Source organism: Propithecus coquereli, unplaced genomic scaffold (genome assembly GCF_000956105.1).
Source record: "Propithecus coquereli isolate 6110/MARCELLA unplaced genomic scaffold, Pcoq_1.0 Scaffold88, whole genome shotgun sequence".
Taxonomy (NCBI): domain Eukaryota; kingdom Metazoa; phylum Chordata; class Mammalia; order Primates; family Indriidae; genus Propithecus; species Propithecus coquereli.
Window position 1 is genome coordinate 6745678 of NW_012155062.1, and position 21543 is coordinate 6767220.

The following is a 21543-nucleotide window of genomic DNA, read 5'->3' on the forward strand; positions in this document are numbered from 1 at the left end:
GTGTATTTGTTTATTGTATGTTTTTCCATGAGAACAGGGAGCAGGTTTCTCTTGTGCCTTCACTGGGTGCCTCATGTCTGGTGCTCAAACATTTTGTGCTTTAGTGAATGTAGTGCAGAAGAGGAAAAGGTTAATTCTCTCCGGGATGGCCAGGAAAGGCCTCACAAAAGAGTGATGTGTGGGTGGGGAAGGAATGGAGGGACGTTCTTCCAGATCCTGGGACCCACCCTAGAAACATGAACTTAGCTGGTAGATTTGGACGAGAGTGAGGGGCTCAGTGAGGGGAGTGCAGTGGTGGAAGGGGGAGCTGTTAACACGGGTGGGAGCAGACTATGCAGATGTGGAGGCAGTGGCCAAAGCCACCTTACATTTCTAAACAAGAAAAGTAACTCATTTCAACTCATTCAAACTGCTCGACTTGTGTTTGATGACTACTTCCCACCAAATATAATATAGTTGGTTTGTACTGCACTTGACCACCTGAAATAAAATAGAATCAAATATATCGGCTTATTTCAGAGTTACAATTGATCCTGGGTGAAAGCCATGGATTCCAATTACAAAGAGTTCTTTCCAGAAATGGTTTTCATCGACCATATTAAAAGCAAAGTAACCACACTGACTACTCCAGTTCTAATTGTCTGAAGTCTCAGACTTACATGAGGAGTCTGTAATTCTCCAAACAGTTCCTACTGTGACTTAATTAGACTCTAGGCTGATGTTGGGCATTAGATCCTTGCACATGGGAAGACCTTAGAATGACTCCTCCTCAGCAAGTTAGTGACAGGGCTGGGACTTGAACCCAGGTATTGTAATGCCAGTTCTTGTGCCGCTTCTAATACCACACTGCCTCTGCTACCAGAGTATGTACTGGCAAAACTTTTCAACTCTTTTCCTAAACATCTTACAGCTTTAAAAAAAACGTTATACAGAGGGATGGGCGCGGTGGCTCACGCCTGTAATCCTGTTACTCTGGGAGGCTGAGGTGGGAGGATCACTTGAGGTTAGGGGTTTGAGACCAGCTGAGCAAGAGCAAGACCCCGTCTCTACTAAAAAAATAGAAAAAAATTAGCCAGGTGTGGTGGTGTGCACCTGTAGTCCCAGCTACTCAGAAGGCTGAGGCAGGAGGATCGCTTGAGCCCAGGAGTTTGAGGTTGCTGTGAGCTAGGCTGACGCCACGGCACTCTAGCCCAGGCAACAGAGCGACTGTCTCAGAAAATAAAAAGTTACATGGAACAACGAATGTTACGAGAATATCGATTACCTTTACTAATTCTAGACCACTGAGAGCTGTGACAGACCTGTAGACCTCACTGCCCAATGCCCTGGCCCTGCAACAGAACCCAACCAGTGGTTTAGACCAGTGGTTCTAACTTTTCTGCATATCTCAGTTATCTGGGAAGGTTTTAAAAATTGCAATACCTAGGTCAAAGCTCATTATCAATTAAGTCACAACCTAGGCATCAGTCATTTTCATTGCTCCTCCATTTCCAATATGCAGACACGTTTGAAAACTAGTGGTTTAGGTGACATTTTCATTTGTTTTAGGGCCAGGGGCTGTCAGAGGGTTAGGTTGTTTTTCTTCTCAGCATGTTCATCAATGTGAGTTAGCTGAAAAGGTAAGACAGAGCTGCTAGCGTGCCCTGGCATGTCTACTACTCCATGTCTCTCCTTCTCCTCACTTCTCATAAGTCCTGCTACCGTGCAGAGTTGGAGCAAGGAGGAGCATTGGCAGGGGGAGGAAGAAGGAAGTTAGGTACAGGGGCTGTGCAGGGCAGCTGTCCCAGGTTGAAAGTCTCTTTATAGAAGCTCCACTTTTGCCCTGAAATGCCAGCAAATGGGACAAATGATGGAAATGAGAGCCAAAGGCAGCCCTAAGGGAATGAATCCTCTTAAAGTGAAGATGCATATACTGTCAATTCCGGTTTTTCTGGTAGTTATGTTTCATAATGTCCCCATGAACACTGAATTAGCAAATACTGAACCATTGCTCCTAAGAGAAAAATGGGGTTAGGTTCCTACAAGCCTCTGGTCACAACATTTTCATCAACCCATCAATGCAAAATGTTGCTTTCTGTGTGTTTCTGTTTAAAGACCTTATTTAACATATATTGTCGATCCATTTGCATTGAATTAATGGCCAACAGCACTATAATCATGCTTGAATGAAGCTTATCTAACATGTATTTTCTCTGTTAAGTCACATCACAGCCTCTTGTACTTAGGGATGCTAGACAGAACTTTGCTCAGGGGCCATGTTAAAGAGCAGAACAAAAATTAAAGAGCCAACAAAAATCACAAAAATGCAAAAAATGTGTCACTAAGTAGACAGTGAAAAGGACATTTATTTCCAGTATGAGAGTTGACACAAGAAGGCAGAGTGTCACTGTGTTTGATTGGGAATGTGTGCATCGAACAATTCCAGTGTGTCACTGGTCTATACGTGTCTGTGGATGACCATGAAAGCACTGAGTACCGATTTGGGGGTTACAAATGAATTTTAGCAAGTAGGTGACTTCGCAAATTCACACTGTGGCGATAATGAAGACCAACTATATTTATATGTGAATTAAACATCACTGCACATAAAAAGCTGAAAAATAACTTCAATTTATTTACAAAAATAACTTAAATTTTATTAAGGAGGAAAAGTAGTAAGGATCTGTGATAAACTTAATCTAAACTCTCAATCTTGTACAAATTGTTTGGAAATGTGGTAAAAGTACATCTCAGCTGCAATTTCAAAGTTCCTCTGTAAGTTCCTGAACATTGGTCTCTGCTTTTCAGAGAATTAACTCTCCTGTTTGAGATGAAAGTTTTTTATTCTTCTTTTTCTAGTGTTTTTTCTTTTCAGTGCTATAATAATTACAATTAACATCCATATCTAATACTTTACATTTAAAAGTGGTTTTGTGTAGATCATATCATTTTATAAAGCTTAATTATAACATTTACCTCAACAGAAATTACTGTGAAAACAGCATTAAAGATGAACATGTTATGGTAAAAGATTGCATTTTTTCCCCCCTAAATGGTATATAAGTGACCAGAAACAGATGTTTTAACATAGGGAAATTTAAATGCTATGATTTCTTTTCTTTATATTTTAGTTTCATGTGGAAATTTAATAAGCTCTGGATTATACACCAGAGGATTGTTTTAGTGACCTGGGAAGGTGAGTTAGCTGAGTTAGGTGAAGCTGGTTCTAGGCCTAAAGAAAAGAAAGTTAAGGACAAGCACATAGGTGTATAAACGTGCTTGCATGGTTACATGTGGCCAGGCCACTGTATATGTCATGTGTCTGCTATCTTCCTTCCATAGGGATGAACTGGTCAGCTGAATGCAACAAGGTTAGAAATCCCACATCACAGAACCCCTCCTGTGACATTACAGATTACTCACACTTTTCTCTCCCCACCCAGTCGCTGACGGATGCAGCAATATGTGGTGACCACTTAAAGGACTTTAGTCTGAAGCCACTGAATTTCTTTGGCATGTTCAGTAGTTTAGTCCAGTGCCTGGTCTACCAGCCAACTAGATTGTGGGCTCTCACTTGGCCAAACTCTCTGGGGGATTCAATATGAAAAAGCAACTTAGAACACACCCTCTGCCCTCATACAGCTATGGCCTTGTGGCAGAAAGTCCTACTAAGATGCTATGGAGCACTTCTAAGAACATAGCACAGCTGCGAAGCCTGAAAATGCCAGTTTCATTGTGCTTATGCGCAGTCACTCTTAGACTGCAGTTTTGCAGATAATCCAACCCAAAGAAGAAACAGTAACCTTGAGAACTGGCTGTATGGTTTCCAGTGATCAGGTGGGCTGGAGAGGAAGTGTCAGCTACCTGAGGTGTAGGCAGTGGACCATGGAGAGGAAAGGCAGAAAGGTCTGCCATGTTCAGAGGCTTCATGAGGCCTGGAGAGTCTAGGGATACGAGCATGTTCACGTGCTCAAATGCTAGGCCTTGTTCCGCCACTCCTTGGAGTGAGGATCCCTGGGACACTCACCGCTGATAGGGTTGGTGCACCCAGCACACTTCTTGGCATACAAGTCGCAGAAGCAGTTGAGGCAGTAGGCAAATTCGTCTCGAGCTGTGAAGCGCTGCCCGGACAGCTGCTTCTTGCAGGCGGTGCACACAAAGCACTCCTTGTGCCAGGGCTGCTCCCGGTACGTGACCCCTCCCGTGGTGATGGGCTGCACGGTGCAAGAGGAAGAGTCAGGGTGGCCTCTGTTCTTGGCAGATGTCCTCAGTCTCGGCTGATGCCACTGGATGATGCAAGATCCTCACCCCCCAAAAGCGTCCAGTGTGTTAAAAGTCACTGAGAAACTGCTCTACAAGCTTCACAGTCGCCCCTTTGTGACCCCTCCACATACTTCCACTCCAGGGTTGTAGCCCTTGGCTTTCCCGCTAGTGACACTGGCCCTTGGTGTCTGCCCTCCGCCCTTCAGAGGGACACTGGGGAGTCTGAGGTGCAGGTGAGCAGGGGGGCGGTGCAGTGGAGAGGTTACAGCCGGAGACTGTGTCAGGGAGACAGTCTGAATCCTACCCATACTCCTCACCAGCTCTGTGGCTGGGGCCAGTCATTGTGAAAGGTCTCTGCTCCTCAGTTTTCTCATCTGCGAAGTGGGAGTGATGGGGCTAAAGGAGCAAATCTCTGGGGAGTCCTCGTTAGGAAGCCTGGCAGGTGGCAACCCCTCCACCACCACTTACCAACTCGTCTCTTCAGCCACTTATGGTAGAAAAAAGAATAGGCTTAAAGGACACCTGGGTTTGTCGCCTGTCGGTGCCGCAGGAAGCGATGGGCATCTTGGAAGCTTTGGGAAAAACAAGCCCAAAGCTTTCGTTCTCACCCTATCCTGGGGTCTTAGAACATTTGTGAGGACGAGCTGCAAAGCCAGACACGATGGCACTGATCAGTACCTCAATTTTATCTAGGATTTTTCTCCATGTGTTGCTTCTCAATATTCATTTAAAAAATGGGTGCCTGATGGAGCTGAGTAAGCTATCAGAGGAGAGTAGGTGGCCTCAGCTTGGCAGACGCTGGCCATGGAAGTGGCGGGGGAGCACCTCACAGCTGCACTTTTACGCTTTTCCTTTTTTGAACACTGCAGCATCCTCCTTTGGTCCTTACAAAAAGTTTGTGAAGTAAGATATTATTTCCATTTTATGGATAAGTAAACTGACACCCAGAGAAATTTATAAGTGACTCTCTTCTATCCTGTATTCTTTTCATTAAACCATAAACCAGGCCAGGTGTAGTAGCTAATGCCTGTAATCCTAGCACTCTGGGAGGCCGAGGCAGGAAGATCGCTTGAGGTCAGGAGTTTGAGACCAGCCTGAGCAAGAGCGAGACCCCGTCTCTACTAAAAATAGAAAGAAATTAGCCAGGCAACTAAAAATAGAAAAATTAGCCGAGTATGGTGGTGTATGCCTGTAGTCCCAGCTACCAGGGAGGCTGAGGCAGGAGGATCGCTTGAGCCCAGGAGTTTGAGGTTGCTGTGAGCTAGGCTGACGCCACATCACTCAGGGCAACAGAGTGAGACTCTGTCTCAAAAAACCAAAAAAACCCCAAAACCAAAAAAAACACAAATCATAAATAATCTTCCTTTAAATCGCTTCCAAAAGAATTTATGCAAAACACGTTGGGTTGCGATGTATCTGTGTTGATGCAGGGGCGTGTATGTGTGAGGCGTCTCCTCTGCCTGGACACACTCCCCGCCCTCCCTCGCTCCGATCCCATGCTCCCCGCCTCCCACCCCACACCGGATAACTCAGGTGCACCTCGGCATGAGCACTGCTTGCTCAGGGAGTCCTTCCCTAAACTCCCCGCTGGCTCCCGGCTCCTCACATGAGCCCAGGTTCTCCCATTACACACTCTGCTAATACTTCGTTCTCCACAGCACAGTAAATACACGACTGGTTGGACACTGGAGTGTATGTCCACCTAGATTACACTTAAGTGTCCGTGTCTCGTCCACCATCAGATCCCTAGTGCCTCTGAGTGCCCAGTCCACGGCATGAGGGACAGATGTTTCTGGCATGAATGCTTTCATGTGTATTTAACGAACACCACACAAAGGCCTGCATCCCAGAAGGGTGTCTTGCCTTCACCTGTGCAGCTGAATAGAGCACACACGTGGGAAAAATGGCGAAGGAAGAGAGACACAAATGAACTTCCCTTAGATCTTAATGAACAAAACAAAACAAAACAAAAATAAAAAGGGGTGAACAGAGAAGAGGGTTCCTAATATAAAAACAGGCATGAGAGCTCAATCTAAGGGTGAAGGAAAAAATAGTAGCATGAGGGGAGAGGAATAGGGAAAAGTAGAATTTAAACAGTAAGGAAAAAATGGAAACGCGACAGAAGGAAACAAGAGAGAGAGGCTGAATGAAAATTATTAATAGTATTAGGCTGGGCACGCTGGCTCACACCTGTAGTCCCAGCATTTTGGGAGGCTGAGGTAGGAAGACCACTTAAAGCCAGGAGTTCAAGACCACCCTGGGCAACATGGTAAGACCCTGTCTTTACAAAAACATTTCAAAAGTAGCTGGGCATGCATGGTGGCATGCGCCTATAGTCCCAGCTACTTGGGAGGCTGAGGCAGGAGGATCGTTTGAGCCTAGGAGTTTGAGGCTTTAGTGAGCTCTGATCACACCACTGCACCCCAACCTGGGTGACAGAGCAAGACTCTGTCTCTAAAAACATTTAAAAATTAGTATTAATACTCTGCACTTTGAGAAAGTGCAGGCAAGGTGGGAACATTCTGGCCCAGCCCAGCCAGGTTCGGGTAGCAGCATTGGGAATGTTTCTCCCATGGACCAGCGGCAAGGGCAGACACCCTAAGCGTGAAACAGTGGCAGGTGGGCCAGCAGAGCTGAGAAGAGGGTGGGAGGCACAGTCTTCTGCAGCTGGCACTGCCTAGGGCCAAATTAGCAGTGAGGTGCCACTCAATGGACTGGCACAAATCCTAACAGGGCAGAGACCCTGGAAACTACAACGTAAGTGGAGTTGTTCACATATAAGACTAGGAGAGGGCACAGCAGAAACCTAAGCTACACTCTGAGGGGCGCAGATCAGGGACATTAGGGTAGGCAGGAGTGAGATGGCTTCCTACAAATGGGCCACCTCACACCTAAACGCTAAGACTTAACCTTGCCTTGTTCTTTTTCTTTCTTTAACCTAACAAAGCCATGACAGAAACAGCACATAATAAAGTAGATAAGTTTAATAAATGATCTGCCTTCTATCTCTGTGGCAGATCTTTCCTCCTTTACTTTTCTTCTCACATTCTCTCTCTCTCTCTAAGCTTAGCAGTTGGTTTCTTGTTTACACAGGGAGAACAGCCCAACAAAGACAGCCTGGGGACAGTGAGCTCCCTTCCCTCTAACGTCAAGTCACAAACATGAGAAAGCATTTAGAAATGGTCTAGAAGAAGGCAGGGCTAACGGATTTTGATCACAGAGCACAGCATAGTGCTCATGTCTTTGAAAGAAGGACCAGAACCCAGACTCAAGGGATAAAGTGGGCGAAAGCAGGGCAGGATGGCAGAGCTCTCGTGCCACTCAGGTACCACAGGAGTCCTTTCTTTCAGAGGGAGACCAGTGGGGCCATGGAGGTAAACCAGCTAGAACATGCAAGGGCCAAGGGAGAATCCGAGATACCTTTTTGCACTGAACACACTGCAGGGCGTGTTGTTTCTCATAGCAGGGCACACAAAAATTCTGATTGTCTTTAGGGATGAAACTCTTGGTTCCAATTGGCTGTTGGCAGCGATGGCAGATGAAGCAGGTCTCGTGCCAGCTGCTGCCCTTGTACTCCATCTTGCGGGTGCCTGTCATCAGGGGCAGGGAGCAAATGGCAGAGTCACAGTTAGCCTGGCGTGGAGTCCCAGAGGTCTGCCTCCAGACCCTCCCGCGGTCTAGCTTTGTGACCGGAGCAAGTCACTGCAGCTCCCAAAGGCCCGCCTCTAAATGGGGACAATTCCTCTTTTGTGGAGGGTGGGGGCTTTGTCTTTTCGCTCACTGCTGTACCCCTGGTTCCTAAAACAATATGTGTACGCAGTAGGTACTTAGCATTTATTTGTTGAATATGGCGGTGAGGAATGTTACATGAAAAAAAGTTAAGTTTCTCTCAGCATTGCAAACTATGAAGAGAAATCCGGCATGGCTCAGATGAATCCTTAGGGAGTGTGAATTCTGTGGAGCACAGAGACCACCTTCTCCTGCAGCACATCTGCTAACAAACAGGCCCTCCCACTCGCAGTGCGAAGGAAATGGCTGGGGTGTGAGTGAACCTGGAGCCCCAGGTCTGATTCAGCCAGCAGCCCCTGCAACACTCACTTCACACAACTGGCTGCGTGAACCAAGTTGTGATGTGTCTTAGCGGTTTTACACACTGAGCTAAGTGCTGTAATTAAAATCTACATGTATTGTACATCCCATTTAGTAATTTTCTTATCTTGTGCCATCCCATATTCTTATGAGTAACTATTATCACTTGATATGTTTCTATCATTTCTTGAAGTAAATCAAGAAGTCCTAGAGAACTCACCGCCCCCCACCACCACCTCCAAGCTTGATTTGTAGCAAATGCTCAGTATTGGCTGATGTTGTTTTTCATACTTTACTCCAAAAAAGTGTGTATATTCATAGAAAGAGATGATTCAAGACAGAGACGTATGCAAGTACCCTTTGTGTAAAGATTTGGGGGAAAGGTGTTTAATGGATAAAGAAATAGAAGTGTTCCGACTATATGGGGCTAGCTCAGGGGCCAGTCCACTGTGTAAGGCCCAAGGCCAGACCCAGATTTCTGCCTATGTTTTAAATGAAGTTTCACTGGAATGCAATCATGCCCATCCATTTACTTCCATTGTCTATGGCTGCTTCATGCTGCCACAGCAGACTAGTTGTGTAATTGTGTACAGTTGTACAGTTGTGTAGAGTAGTTTAGTAGTTGTGACAGAGATGATATGGTCCACAAAGCCCAAAAAAGTTATCTGGTTCTGGATGGAAAAATTTTGCCAACCCCTGGGGACTGTGGCACGAGGAACAATTCCAACTCGGGGTCAGGCAGTGAGGGGAGTCAGGCCAACAGGGGGGCTGCCTGCTCTAGATCAGGGGAAGCAGCTGAGATAACACAGGCAGTGCGCAGGAGTCTGTAAGCCAGTCCTTAGCTCTGCGTCCAAAAACAATATGGTCCAAAGGACAGAGCTAAGGGTTGTACTTTAGCTGCCTAGCAGGCTGGTCAGGAGATGTCTGTGTCTCAAGTAATTAGGAATGTGCTGAGAATTATTACATGACGATTCCATTAGATGTCATTTTGGGGTCACTTCTCAGCTTCCTGTACTTCCAAAACAGGCATTTGGGTTCCACTTCCACAGATTACATAAAATACGCAGAGTGTGTGTTTTGGAGGGGTACAGTGCATGAGAGGGAATACGGGGTGGTAACACAGTGATCCCAAAGCCAAGGTATACAATCTATGGAATTCAGTCGTGGGGTGACGCATCCTGAACCAAAAACTACGTTAAGTAACTGAAATTCAGGTAAAAATAATGGGAGGACTTTGATGTGCATTTCAGAATGATTTTCTTCAGCCTCCAGGGTTTCTTTTCCTCTGTGTACCTCTGTCACTTCCTCTTCGAATCTCTGCCCTTCCCTCTGATCAAGCACCCCAGGAATCCAAAGGATTTTGTCAGTGAATATTAGGACTCTCACCGAAGACCCCAGGCAAGACCATGCAGTGCATTCTTGGCAAGTTCTGAAATAACTTGCCAAGAATGCCAATAACTCTCATATCAACACCGGTCTTGGGGAACTGTACACCCAGGGGATGCACTGGGCACTCGGAGCCCAGGAGGTGGGGCAAGGTGCCCTGGGCAGCAACGCCCACAGGCCTGTGCTGAGATTGTGCAATGTGGCCAGCAGGGGGCAGGAGAGTTCCTTCTGCTGACGGCATAGAAGCTCCCAGCCCTGGGCATCTCCAGCAGATGGAAGGGAACTGTCTTGAGGAAGGGGTGTCTTATTCAGATTAAAATAAATGAGGAACCAGAAACTCGGGTGCAGGATTAGAGACAGTGTCCATCTTTGAGCCTCCTAAGAGGCTGATTCTGTGAGCAACTCGTGCTACAGGGGCTCCATGTCTGGTGGAGGAGACCTGGTGACCCCCAGCACTGGGCTCCTGACTAGCATCAAGAAAGTGATGTGCGTAGGGTGTGGGGTGGGTGGGTGAGTTTTTTCACTTGGGACAAGCCTCTTGTCCTATATATTAATATATAAATTCACTGCAAAAGCCATGCTGACGCTCTGACCGCTATTCATCTCGGGCTGGTTGTAGCATTTTTAAACATCAAACCAATGCAAGCAAGCAAGTGCTTTGGTGCTTTTTGTTTTTATACATGCCAGGATTTTTCTAGACACCCTGCCTTTGGTGCCTAGTCCATTTTTTCCAGGAGAGACATCTGTAAAATGGGGGTAACGCCATCCAAGTCAGGGGATTCTGTGAGGATTGAACAGGATTGTGTTTCGCAGCAGAGTGCCAGTGCACTGTGCCCGGTGGCTGGTAGTGTGGTTGTGCTATTACACATTTTCTCCCTCAGAGCCTGAAATCTAGAATTTCACACTCCAGATTCCCTTATTCCTTAGTAGAAGGGGCTGTGGGCCAGTTAATTCTATTCAGTACAGTTTACCTCAGAGGAGCTTAAGTGTCAGCCTTTAATTTGTTATATAATCATGAATTTTGTTTCCTCTCCCCATTAAACACCATGAGAAATGGATGGTTTGACGGTTACTTTTGTGTCAGCTTGACCTGGCAGGCTATGGTACCCAGTTGCTTGGTCAAAACCAGTCTAGATGTTGCTGTGAATGAGTTGTTAGATGTGCTAAGCCCACCGCAACAGGGATGGGCTCCATCTAATCAGCTGAAGGCCTCAAGAGCAAAGACTAAGGTTTCCCTGAGGGAAGGAGTTCTTCTCCAGACTGCAACAGAGAAGCCCTGCCTGAGTTTCCGGCTTTCTGCCCTGCAGAATTCAGACGCTATGATTCGGAGGTGCAGCTTCGACTCGTGGGCTTCCAGCCAGGAGGCTGGCCTGCAGATTCCAGACCTACCAGCCTCCACAACCACATGAGCCAAGCCCTTAAAATAAATCTATGTATGTAAATACACACACACACACACCCTTATCTGTGTGCATACATATATCTCCTGTTGATTGTGCTTCTCTGGAAAACCTGACTAACTCAGAAGGTCAATGGGTGAAAAATTCAAACACCCAGGAAATATATCTATTTTTTTATATCCTAGCCGGCAATAAGTCTTGGTGTCACCGGTGGAAGCTTTCTTGGGCTCTTGTCCAGAAAACTAGTAAAGATTTAATTTGTTTTTCAATTAATATTGTGGTTCTTATTGTCATGGGACTGTTGTGTCTCTGCCTGCACTTCCCTGTGGGACAGGACCACAGGTCGGCCTGGCTTTAGCTCTCATTCCCACTGTCCTCCTGCACGAGGGCCTGGGTTTCCAGCATCTGCAGTCAACATGATCCGGTAGGAGGCCTTCCTGCCTGGAGCTGCCCCATCTGAAGTCACCACGCAGTATGTTCCTGTTGTTTTTAAGTTGTATTGACCAGAGAAATATAGTAGCGATAAGAAACCATTTTATCGAAGGCCCGATTATCCCCTCACCTTTTAAAAAATTACTTTTTTTCCAGTATATCTTCCTAAAATAATGCCCGTACGTCAGTCTGTCACTCAAAACTCTTCAGTATTTCTTCATTGCCAAACACAAAGCAAACCAAAAATGAAAGGAAACTCTGTAGCTTGGCAGGATCTTCCACTAAAGAGTCAGAGTCTAACCCCATATCATCTCTTGAGCTCTGCTTGTCTTCACACGTCAGTGGGAATCCGGCTACTATACGACACGGGATTATTCAGAGGCCACCTTTTTTCAAAAATTAATATTCAGGCCGGGTGCGGTGGCTCACACCTGTAATCCTAGCACTCTGGGAGGCCGAGGCGGGCAGATTGTTTGAGCTCAGGAGTTCGAGACCAGCCTGAGCAAGAGCGAGACCCCGTCTCTACCAAAAATAGAAAGAAATTAATTGGACAGCTAAAAATATATAGAAAAAATTAGCCAGACATGGTGGCGCATGCCTGTAGTCCCAGCTACTCGGGAGGCTGAGGCAGAAGGATCGCTTGAGCCCAGGAATTTGAGGTTGCTGTGAGCTAGGCTGACGCCACAGCACTCTAGCCTGGGCAAAAGAGTGAGACTCTGTCTCAAAAAAAAAAAAAAAAAAATTAATATTCAATCTGTTAAAGCTACAAACTCAAAACCTTCCACTTAAGTTCTTTATACACATATTATTGCATTCACTAAGAGGATGATTTTTAAAAATCACTTTTAAGGGGGTCTTTGTGTTTGGTTCCATTTACGAATGCAGTAAACTCAACTTTAAAGCTGCATTTTAAAATTTAATATAATTGATATCCCTTTTAAGTACTTCAACTAACAAACCTCAAGTTCTCAAGTAATTGTTGCTGAAATAAATTAAATTCATCCATATGATGGATCATAAACTATTTTAAATGTCAAAATAGCTTATAAGAAAATTTCAATTTAAAATCACAAGCCTGTATCAACTTATTCAATTGCATACTTTAAAATCAGAATCACAAGATTAATGCATTCTTTAAACCAAATTTTCTTTAAACTTCATGTATACTTTATCAGATTATTTAACACAACATCATTAGTATGAGTTAGAGTTTCTTAACATGTCTTCCCTTAATTCTAAACTTTCCTAGGATTAAAGGATGCTCCCCTACTACTAAAGTAGCTGTTCTGAGGAAGGATACCTTCCCGAGCAATTTGAGGCATTCACACTCAGATGCACCAATCATTAATAGCTAGGGGGCCCCTGGCCTAGAATCTCACCTGTGCACACTCCTGCCCACCTGAGCCTGACTTCACAGTATCTGTTCCCTCCCGGGGGCGAGGGGAGGTCTCAGCCACATGCCCTAGTTTCAAGCAACATTTCCCTAAATCCTCTATCTACTCACAGAAGTCTATGTCCCCGACCGGTTTCTCCCTCACTTAACTGGACTCAGCGATCTGTGACTGCCTGCCTCACCCCATTCTGCTTTCTCCTAAAGACATCCCAGTGGGGAGAGGTTCTGGCTTTGTGTGGCTTTCTGGTAGGGATGCCAGATTGAATAGGTCCCAAGTGGGATACAGACTAAAAAATCCCCTGAAATTCAGATGAAATTGGGTGTTCTATATTTCTAGTTGTTATATCTGCCAGCTCTATCCTCTGCTCATTCTTTTACTGGTCATGCAGAGGACATTACCAGTCTTACGCGACTTCTGCACCAGCCACCGTCAGTGCTGGAAACTCCTTCTCCGCTGTCTAGGGTCAAAGCCTTAGGCTCTTCTCCGAGTTACCCTTCTTGCCCCCATTTCTAGACAAATCTAACAAGATTTATTTTTTAAATTCTGTATTTTGAAATTCTATATATTTTTGTTCATTCTGGTGTTTTTTAAATAAAAGATTCCTCTCTCCCACATAAAAAAACAGACAATCCCCCCCTAAAAAAAACCCCACAGGGAACACAATCCCATCCTCCCCCATCGACAAACAAATATCCTTAGCACTTGCCCCAGGTGCAGTTGTGCCCTTCCTGGTGTGTCTGTCTAGAATATCCACCCTACAGGGGCAAAGGACCAGGTGTACACCTAGGCGTCCACTGAACACTCAGCTCTAGCCCAGTGGCACACTTGGGCACCATGCATACTTACTGAAACAACTGAGTGAGCACAAATTCAGCAAGGGGAAGGGAAGCACAGAGAAGGCATTCCTTGGTGGAAAGGTCAGGGCTGAAGAGGGAGATGTATTTTTAGGGGGAAATCCACCATTCACCCACTACATAACCCCGCCCGCAAGCAGCAGAAAGCTCCCATTCCTCCCAGCGACAGACCCCATCGTGCCCCTGCTGGTAAGTGCTCTAAATACTTCTCTGTACAGCTCCAGGGGAAAAACTGGGGAGTCAACCGAGTGCCTGGAACCAAGTCAATGCAAACAGTGGGTCAGAGGAACTCTCACACCAAGGCCTGAAGCTAGACTGGCTCACACGTGAGAAGGGCGCGTGTTCTGACCTGGCATGATGGTCTTCTTGCATTCCTGGCACTTGGACGAGTACTCGTTGGAATAGCAGTCCGTGCACAGCAGCTGGTCCTCCTTGGCAGCGAAGGGCTTGTCCACCAGTGAGCTCCTGCACTGCGAGCAGCGGAAACAGGCCTCGTGCCAGTGCCGGTCCTTGTAGGACAAGTCCTGCGGGGCCAGACCACACAAGACAGTCAGAGGCAGGACGGGAGAGTTCAGACCCCCAACACAGGGGCCTGGTGCAAATCCATAGGACGAACAAGGAATGTAGGTGGGCCGGGGCCTGAGGGCGTTCATGCAACATGGCCACCTGACTGCTGAAGTCAGTAAGGCTCATTTCTAGAGCCACAGATTAGAAAGACATGCATGCATGCTTTTGTGTGTGTGTGTGTGTGTGTGTGTGAGAGAGAGAGAGAGAGAGAGAGACAGAGACAGAGACAGAGAGAGATGCTTTTGAAAAACAAATGGCTTTCCCTTGGGTGTTGCCTGTAAGAAAGAGAAATAGGTAACATGAAAACTTATCGATGCTTCCCACACCACATGTGGGGAGAGAGCAGCAGACTGCAGGATGCTTTGGCTGCAGGAGCTCGGCCCATTCGTGGTCACAGGGACGGCAGAGAAGCCCTGGGTGCAGAGATGTTCAGAGAAGCCCAAGGTTTAGCTGGTGGGAAGGGGGTCAACAGGGACTTCCCGAGGAGGTGCCACCCGCCAATTGTGCAGCCCCATGGATGGTAGTGAGCGGAGGGGGTGTCGGGCTGAAGGGACAAGGGGAAAATTGAGGGGCTGGCATTCGGGCTGTACCAGGACACGTGGCTGCCTTTTATGTCAGCAGGGAGTTTCCGTTATCCCGAAGGCAGTGGAGAGCCACTGAATAATTTTAAACAGTAGAGTGAGACACGGCAAGATTGGGGATGACAAATGGACAAGGACATGGGACAGGGCTGGGGTGGGAGCACGAGGAGCTGAACTGGGCCTCGGCCATGGGAGGCACACACAGGGCCCAGGACTGAGAGGCACTGAGCAGACGGAGAGGCCTTTAAGTCAAAGACGAGAACGGGAAAGGAACCAGAGAGAAAACTGTCAACTCCATGCTACCCTTGATCTTGCCTGAGGAATAGGAAGAGACCTTCCCATATTTGCTTTCTATTTATTTACTTATTTTTGAGACAGGGTCTTGCTCTGTCACCCGGGCTGGAGTGCAGTGTCGTCATCATAGCTGCAACCTCAAACTCCTGGGCTCGAGCAATCCTCCTGCTTCAGCCTCCCGAGTACCTGGGACTACAGGGTCACACCACCACATCCAGCTAACTTTTTAATTTTCTTGTACAGGATCTTGTACAGGAGACAGGATCTTGCTATTGCCCAGGCTGGTCTCGAACTCTTGGCCTCAAGAGATCCTCCCACCTCAGCCTCCCAAAGTGCTAGGATGACAGACGTGAGCTACCGTGCCTGATGCACATTTGCCTTTTTAAAATGACACATAGCATTTTGGAAGTGCCAATACAAAATTAAAATAGCAACCTATTTATATCCAGCTTTGCCTTATAAAGGATATTGTTCTATTACTGTCTTTCTTTGTATTCCCAGTTCTGACCCAAAACTATCATCCATTTATTAATGAGGCAGAAACAGAATTTTAGGCCACTGCACAGTTTCCTGGGCCGGCTTCCAGATCGTAGGTACGTCGAGCACAGCAGGAGGGCTGCTCACGCAGACGGCCATCAACAACATCCTGCCCAAGATGTCTCTGTTACTGACACCATCAGAGCTGGAGTTATGCCAAGCGTAGGATGTGAAAACACATATCCTCCGCTCTGTTATAAAGTCCTGAAACACCAACTAAACTTGGAACCCAACTGGAACAAACAGTTCTCTTTTGCTAAAATATCATTTTGTGTGTGTGTATATGTTTTCCCAGAACCTCGAACCAAACTAAAATTATTTGATTTGTTGATTGCTTTGCGCATTTTGTTTTCATTCGTGCAATTTTTAAAAATGTGACCGTTGAAACACTTTGAAGCCAATCCCACTTGTGACCTCACTTTGAGGGGTGTGTTGTGTGCTGGTCCCTCTGGGCCCATCCTGTGGGAAGTTTGCTCCTTCGAGCACCTGGGATAGGCTTATGCTGATGCAATATGATAAGGAAAGAAAGTGAGAAAGTGAGATGAGCACAGAATGTTCTCAAAGCAGGACTGACTACCCTTGTTTCTGCGAGACTGGACCTCACCCAAGCCCAGCACCCTTGGATAGCAATGGGTCCTCTGGGATAGGTACTGCCTCTTAACTTACTGAAATGCCCGGGCCTCTCCATCCTTGTGAACTCAAACGGAGGGCACTGGGTGGCAGGGGTGGGTAGAGGACTAACTTGTCTTTTGCATGTTTAAAGTATTTTCAAAAATTTTGGGGGAAAATCACCTGTGCTTTACTGGCTATTTTGACAAATGAAATAAAGTACAAATTACTTTAATTTAAGTCCCTGTCTGTATATGTAAATGCATTCTAAACTGCAAAGCCCATAATCTGCACATGGACATAGTCATCATTCAGGATTAGGTGTGCCCTCCACTCTTTCCATGCACACATTCCATCTTCAAAAAGAAATCCAGGATACTAGTGATGATAATTATGATCACGTTTGTGACTTCCAGGCACTGTGCTGCCCTGCAGGGTAAGTATTACCAAAGCCCAGAGAAGTTCGGTAACTTGCCCACAGTCACACAGCTGGCACAGAGGTAAGCCAGGCTTCAAGCTCAAGTCTTTCTGATTCAAAAGGACTCTATTTTCATTGAACCACACCAGGTGAAATCCTGGTAGGGTCTTTGCTTTCAAAGAAATGTAGCCTTGATAAGATCTGTGTGTATCTGCTGAAAAGAATTTAGAAAAAAACCAAGCTCTCACAACTTTCAATACCATGTTTTGTACCCAGATGAATGCAACTCAGCACTGTCTTTGTTTAGACTTTAAGGAAAGGAAGTTGAACAAACCATTTAAAGCCCTATCCACCAACAACAGAAATCACCCTGATTTAAAAAGCGCTGGAGTTTTTAATCAAGCTGTCACTATTATAATGCTGATTGTGGAATAAATACATTAAGAATAAATTTCGTATGGAAAACAGTATGGCAGCTCCTCAAAATACTAAAAACAGAATTACCATATGACTCAGCAAAGCAGGGTCCTGTGATACTTGTACACCCACATTCACCGCAGCATTATTCACAATAGCCAAGAGGTGGGAGCAAGCCCACTGTCCACCGATGGATGAAAGGACTGACAAAATGTAGTATTATCCACACAATGGGATTTCACCCAGACTTTAAAAAAATAAGAAAATTCCAGCTCATGTGACAACACAGAAGAACCTTGAGGACATTATGCTGAGAGAAATAAGCCAGTCACAGAAGGACAAATGCTGCATGATCTCACTCATATGAGGTACTCATATGAATTTGTGGTCAAATTCACAGAGACAGAAAGTGGATGGTGGATGCCAGGGGCTGGGACGAGTGGGCAGTGGGGAGTTAGTGTTTCACAGGTGCAAAATTTCAGTTTTGCAAGATGAAAATTTCCGGAGATTGGTTGCATAACAATGTCGATATACTTATTACTAAAACTGATCTGTACACTTGAAATGGTTATGATGGCAAATTTTATGTGTAATTTGCCACAATTAAAAAAATTAAAAAGTAAGGTTTGATTATTACATAGCGGGAGAAAACACTTTTTCAGAATTAACTGCATTCCCCCTGTGCAGACAAGTCACATTAAAAAGGCCTGCTCTTTTGTGGAAAAGCTGCAAAATGTTTTCCGTGATCGGTGAATCACCGCCCGGCTGAGACGGAAGGAACCAGAAGAGCAGGGCATGGGGGGAAGGAGGAAGAGTCGGAGGCTGCTTCTTGGAAGACGGTCTATTGTCACACGCGGCTTCTCTGCCCAGGGCGGAGGCATCGAGCACGGAGGGGTCACAGTTATTAGTGGGAAGAGAAGGAAAGGAGATGCAAGTTCTGGGAAATGTGCCGTTTGGGGCTGACTTTCAAGGAAAACTGAGGAAGGAAACTGCCAGGGCAACATCACACGAGCGAAGCTACCAGATGTCCCCACAGCCTCCGCCCTGGTTAGCAAGTCCCCAGATGGGCAGAACAGTGCGTTAGTGCAGCTGGACAGGCACAGAAACGGTGGTTAAAATGTTCTCATGGATCAAAGGCACTGCGGAAATCCATTTTTCCTACAGTTAACATTTCAGGCACGAAAACACAAGAGCGACAGTTTAAGACTGGTTTGTTGACAGAGACATTTGACACTTGAAATTGTCCCTCTAAAACGCGGGCACTACCCACTTGTTACTGGACTAAGCATCAAAGCAAGACTTGCAGGCCCAGCCCTCAGCCTCAGCGCTCCCCTCCAAGGTGCGGCAACCTCATCTGCCACTTCCAAGTGCCCAACACTGCACCCCGGCCCTGCCCAAAGCTGCCCTCCCTTCCAGCCCATGTGGAGGGAGCCTGGAAGTGCTCCTCACCCCACCCGCCACCCAGCAGAGCCGGGCGGGGCAGGCGGAGATCAGGGTTGGCCTGAGACACAGAAGACAGAGCACCCTCCACGCCACCGTCCATCACGAGGGCCAGCTCTCCCGCGATCATTTCCCGGGGCCGTCTGAACTCACTTGCACGATATTTCTCTCCCGGTCTGCCTCTCTGTCTTACTCACACGTGTGCCTGTGTGAATATGCTGTAGCTGAATTGTCGATTCAAGGATGTCTGATAATTCTCAGACCCTTCTGACAGAAACTATTTTCCCTGAAGATAAATACCAATGTATGATGATGTGCTTTAGTTTTGAGGTGTACAATAAATAAAAATACTCACTAAATAAGCTTGCATCGCCGTTGCTGGTGGGTCCTCAGTGGGAACAGAACTGGCCCACCCCACTGTTCTAGCTGTTGATGGCAAGGAAGTCTCTGGGCCTACAATATCTGAGCGCCTGCTGCACGCAGGCAGGTGGGTGGGAGAGGGTGGGTCCCACAGGCCACATCTCTTGTACCACTTTGGGTCGAGTGCCCTCTGGGATCCCAGGAGCCTGTGCCTGAAATGCTTAGGTATTTCATCCTGGGGGTTAAACTCAAGGGCCCTAGGGCCAGATAGACAAAATTCAAATCCTGGCTCTCTCCTGTACCAGCTACATGACTGTGGGCAAGTCATTTAAGCTCTGTCGACCTCAAACTTCTCACTCAGAGAATAGGAAGAATGTACCTACTACTGGCTGTGACGACCGAACGAGCTATGGCGTGCCAAGCGTTTGTACCCATCGCTGTCATACTGCAATTGCTCACTAGATGCTAGTCAGCCGTTATTCACATCACCGCTGCTAACGAAAACAGGTGCCGCAAAGTGTCACTTGCTGAAACCACAATTCCTTATGAAGACAGTAACATCAATCAGAATTTCTGCCACCTTAAAGTGCCCAGGTTAATAACTCTCCCACTCTATGTTTATATAGTGATTTTTCATCTCCTCAGCCCTTTTAAATCTAAAATTGTTTTTCTTAATTTTTCGTGCCTATTTTGAGCCATACGACACCTCTATGAAGTAAGGTTTTATTCTCCTCTTATAGCGGAGCAAATTTAATGTAACAATGCTAAAAAGCTGTGTTTTCTGCAACATTCTCACTGCCCTCGATGATCCAGCAGAACCAAATTGTGCTCCTGTTTTTACCTGGCACGTTGGCCCCTTTGCCAGTTGATCCCATCTGCTTTCCAGGCTGACCCTTCGCTCCAGTCCCCTCTCACACCTGTATGTCCTTGGAACACCCTTCCCCTCCTGTCCAACAGGCAAAATCCCCCTCAGCTGTAAGGCCCCGCTCCCATCTCACCTGCCCTGTCTGCCAAGCTCCTCCGGCCACACACCACCCAGGTCCACACAGCGCTGTGAGGAGCTTACGTTATGCCTCTCTTTCAAATTCCTATTTGGAAAACCACATCTAACTCATATGCTCTCAGGTTTCCCTGCAGTTCTCTTTCTTGGGCTCTCTGTGTTCTCTTTAGAACTCTTTAGTCAAGTTAATAAATTCATATCACTGCTTCCTCCTGGACTCACTTCTTAAGAACGTCCACAGTAAGTAGGAAGCGAGAAAAGACTTTATGGTAAGAGGAAGGTAACTCAATACTGCCAGCTTTGATTTTTTTTGCAGTTTTGGCCAACGTGGTATTCTCCTCTGAGTCTCAGCCAGAGGCAAGATTTTAGCCCCAGGTTCCCTGGAGCTCAGCGACAGAGTGGAAAACGGCACCAGAAGGCCAAGAAGCCAGATCATAATCGATTAGCGCCGGGTGCCGAACCTGGGCTTCATGCCTCGCTCTGAATATTCACCTGGGAAGACCTCGTGCCAAGTGGCCCTTTTCAAAACAGAAAAGCTCCACGCAGATTTTCGCTGTTTACTGAGCACTCCATTGTGAGCAGTGAGGAGGGTACAACAGAGAAAGCACTGAGATGCTGAGAGGCACAAAGTTAGGAAATACAAACTCACTGAGAGACTTTTTTCAAGAACTTTAAAATGTCCTAGAAATATCCTGGTTTTAAAGACCTCTAGAGAGAGACTGGAAAAAAGAGACAGAAAAAAAATCTCTTACACTTCCCAGAAAAAAATTGCCAAAGCTAACCTTGCGCTCATAGAAAGGTCATAAATTGTAGTTAAATGTTGATAAACATGTAAGATTAGGCCCACACACTTCCTTTCAGATTTTATATTTTTCCATTTCAGAAACATTCCCAACACAGGCCGTGTTTGTTGCTTGGCTCCAAATGTGTCTCCCGTTGAGACTTCCGCTGGGCCCGGGCCGTGGTGGCAAGTGGCCTGGGTGGGGGGCCCGGCCCCTGTGCTCACTGGAGGAGGCTCTGGGCACAGGGTCGTCCCAGAGTGAAGCAGCCACTGGCACCCGTTCCCCTGGGCTGGGGAAGTGGGGCTGCCGAGTTTCCAAACCAACCATTCCTCAAAATAAATGGACTCCCGTGTCGTCTGTGCTCAGCATTTTGGAAAGATGTTCTATGCCTTGAGATTGTCGGGCGATCACGTGTAAAGCTGGATATTCTTTCTAATCCTTACAGACAAATGGACAATGCAGACAAGATGGCACTTACTCAGCGATGCCCTGTCCAGGTGCTCCCTAGATGATAACTCAGGCAGTTCCCCCAACAGTCCTGTGAGACAGGCAACTCCAGTGAACAGACGTGGAAACTGAGGCCCATAGGCGGCGTAAGCTGTCCTTGTCACACAGCTTATGGAAGACGGAGCCAGATCTGAAACCAGGTAGGTTTGGCTCCAGAATCCCGCGACATCACCGCCGGGGGTCTGCTCCCTTCTGTGGCGCCCTGCGGAGAACCCTTTGGTTTCATGGGCTGAG

The 21543-nt window shown here is 46.6% G+C and overlaps 1 protein-coding gene across 4 annotated transcripts in view; it reads right to left on the reverse strand.

Annotated features, from left to right (window-relative positions):
• FHL2 (four and a half LIM domains 2) overlaps positions 1 to 21543 on the reverse strand; it is a 68399-nt gene that overhangs the window by 872 nt on the left and 45984 nt on the right. For all 4 annotated transcript variants that reach the window (XM_012664311.1, XM_012664308.1, XM_012664310.1 and 1 more), the window contains 3 exons: positions 14147 to 14321; positions 7663 to 7832; positions 4007 to 4193 (listed from right to left, as the gene is read on the reverse strand). In XM_012664311.1, the coding sequence (XP_012519765.1) occupies positions 4007 to 4193; positions 7663 to 7832; positions 14147 to 14321 (532 nt within the window). The remainder of the gene's footprint in view (positions 1 to 4006; positions 4194 to 7662; positions 7833 to 14146; positions 14322 to 21543) is intronic.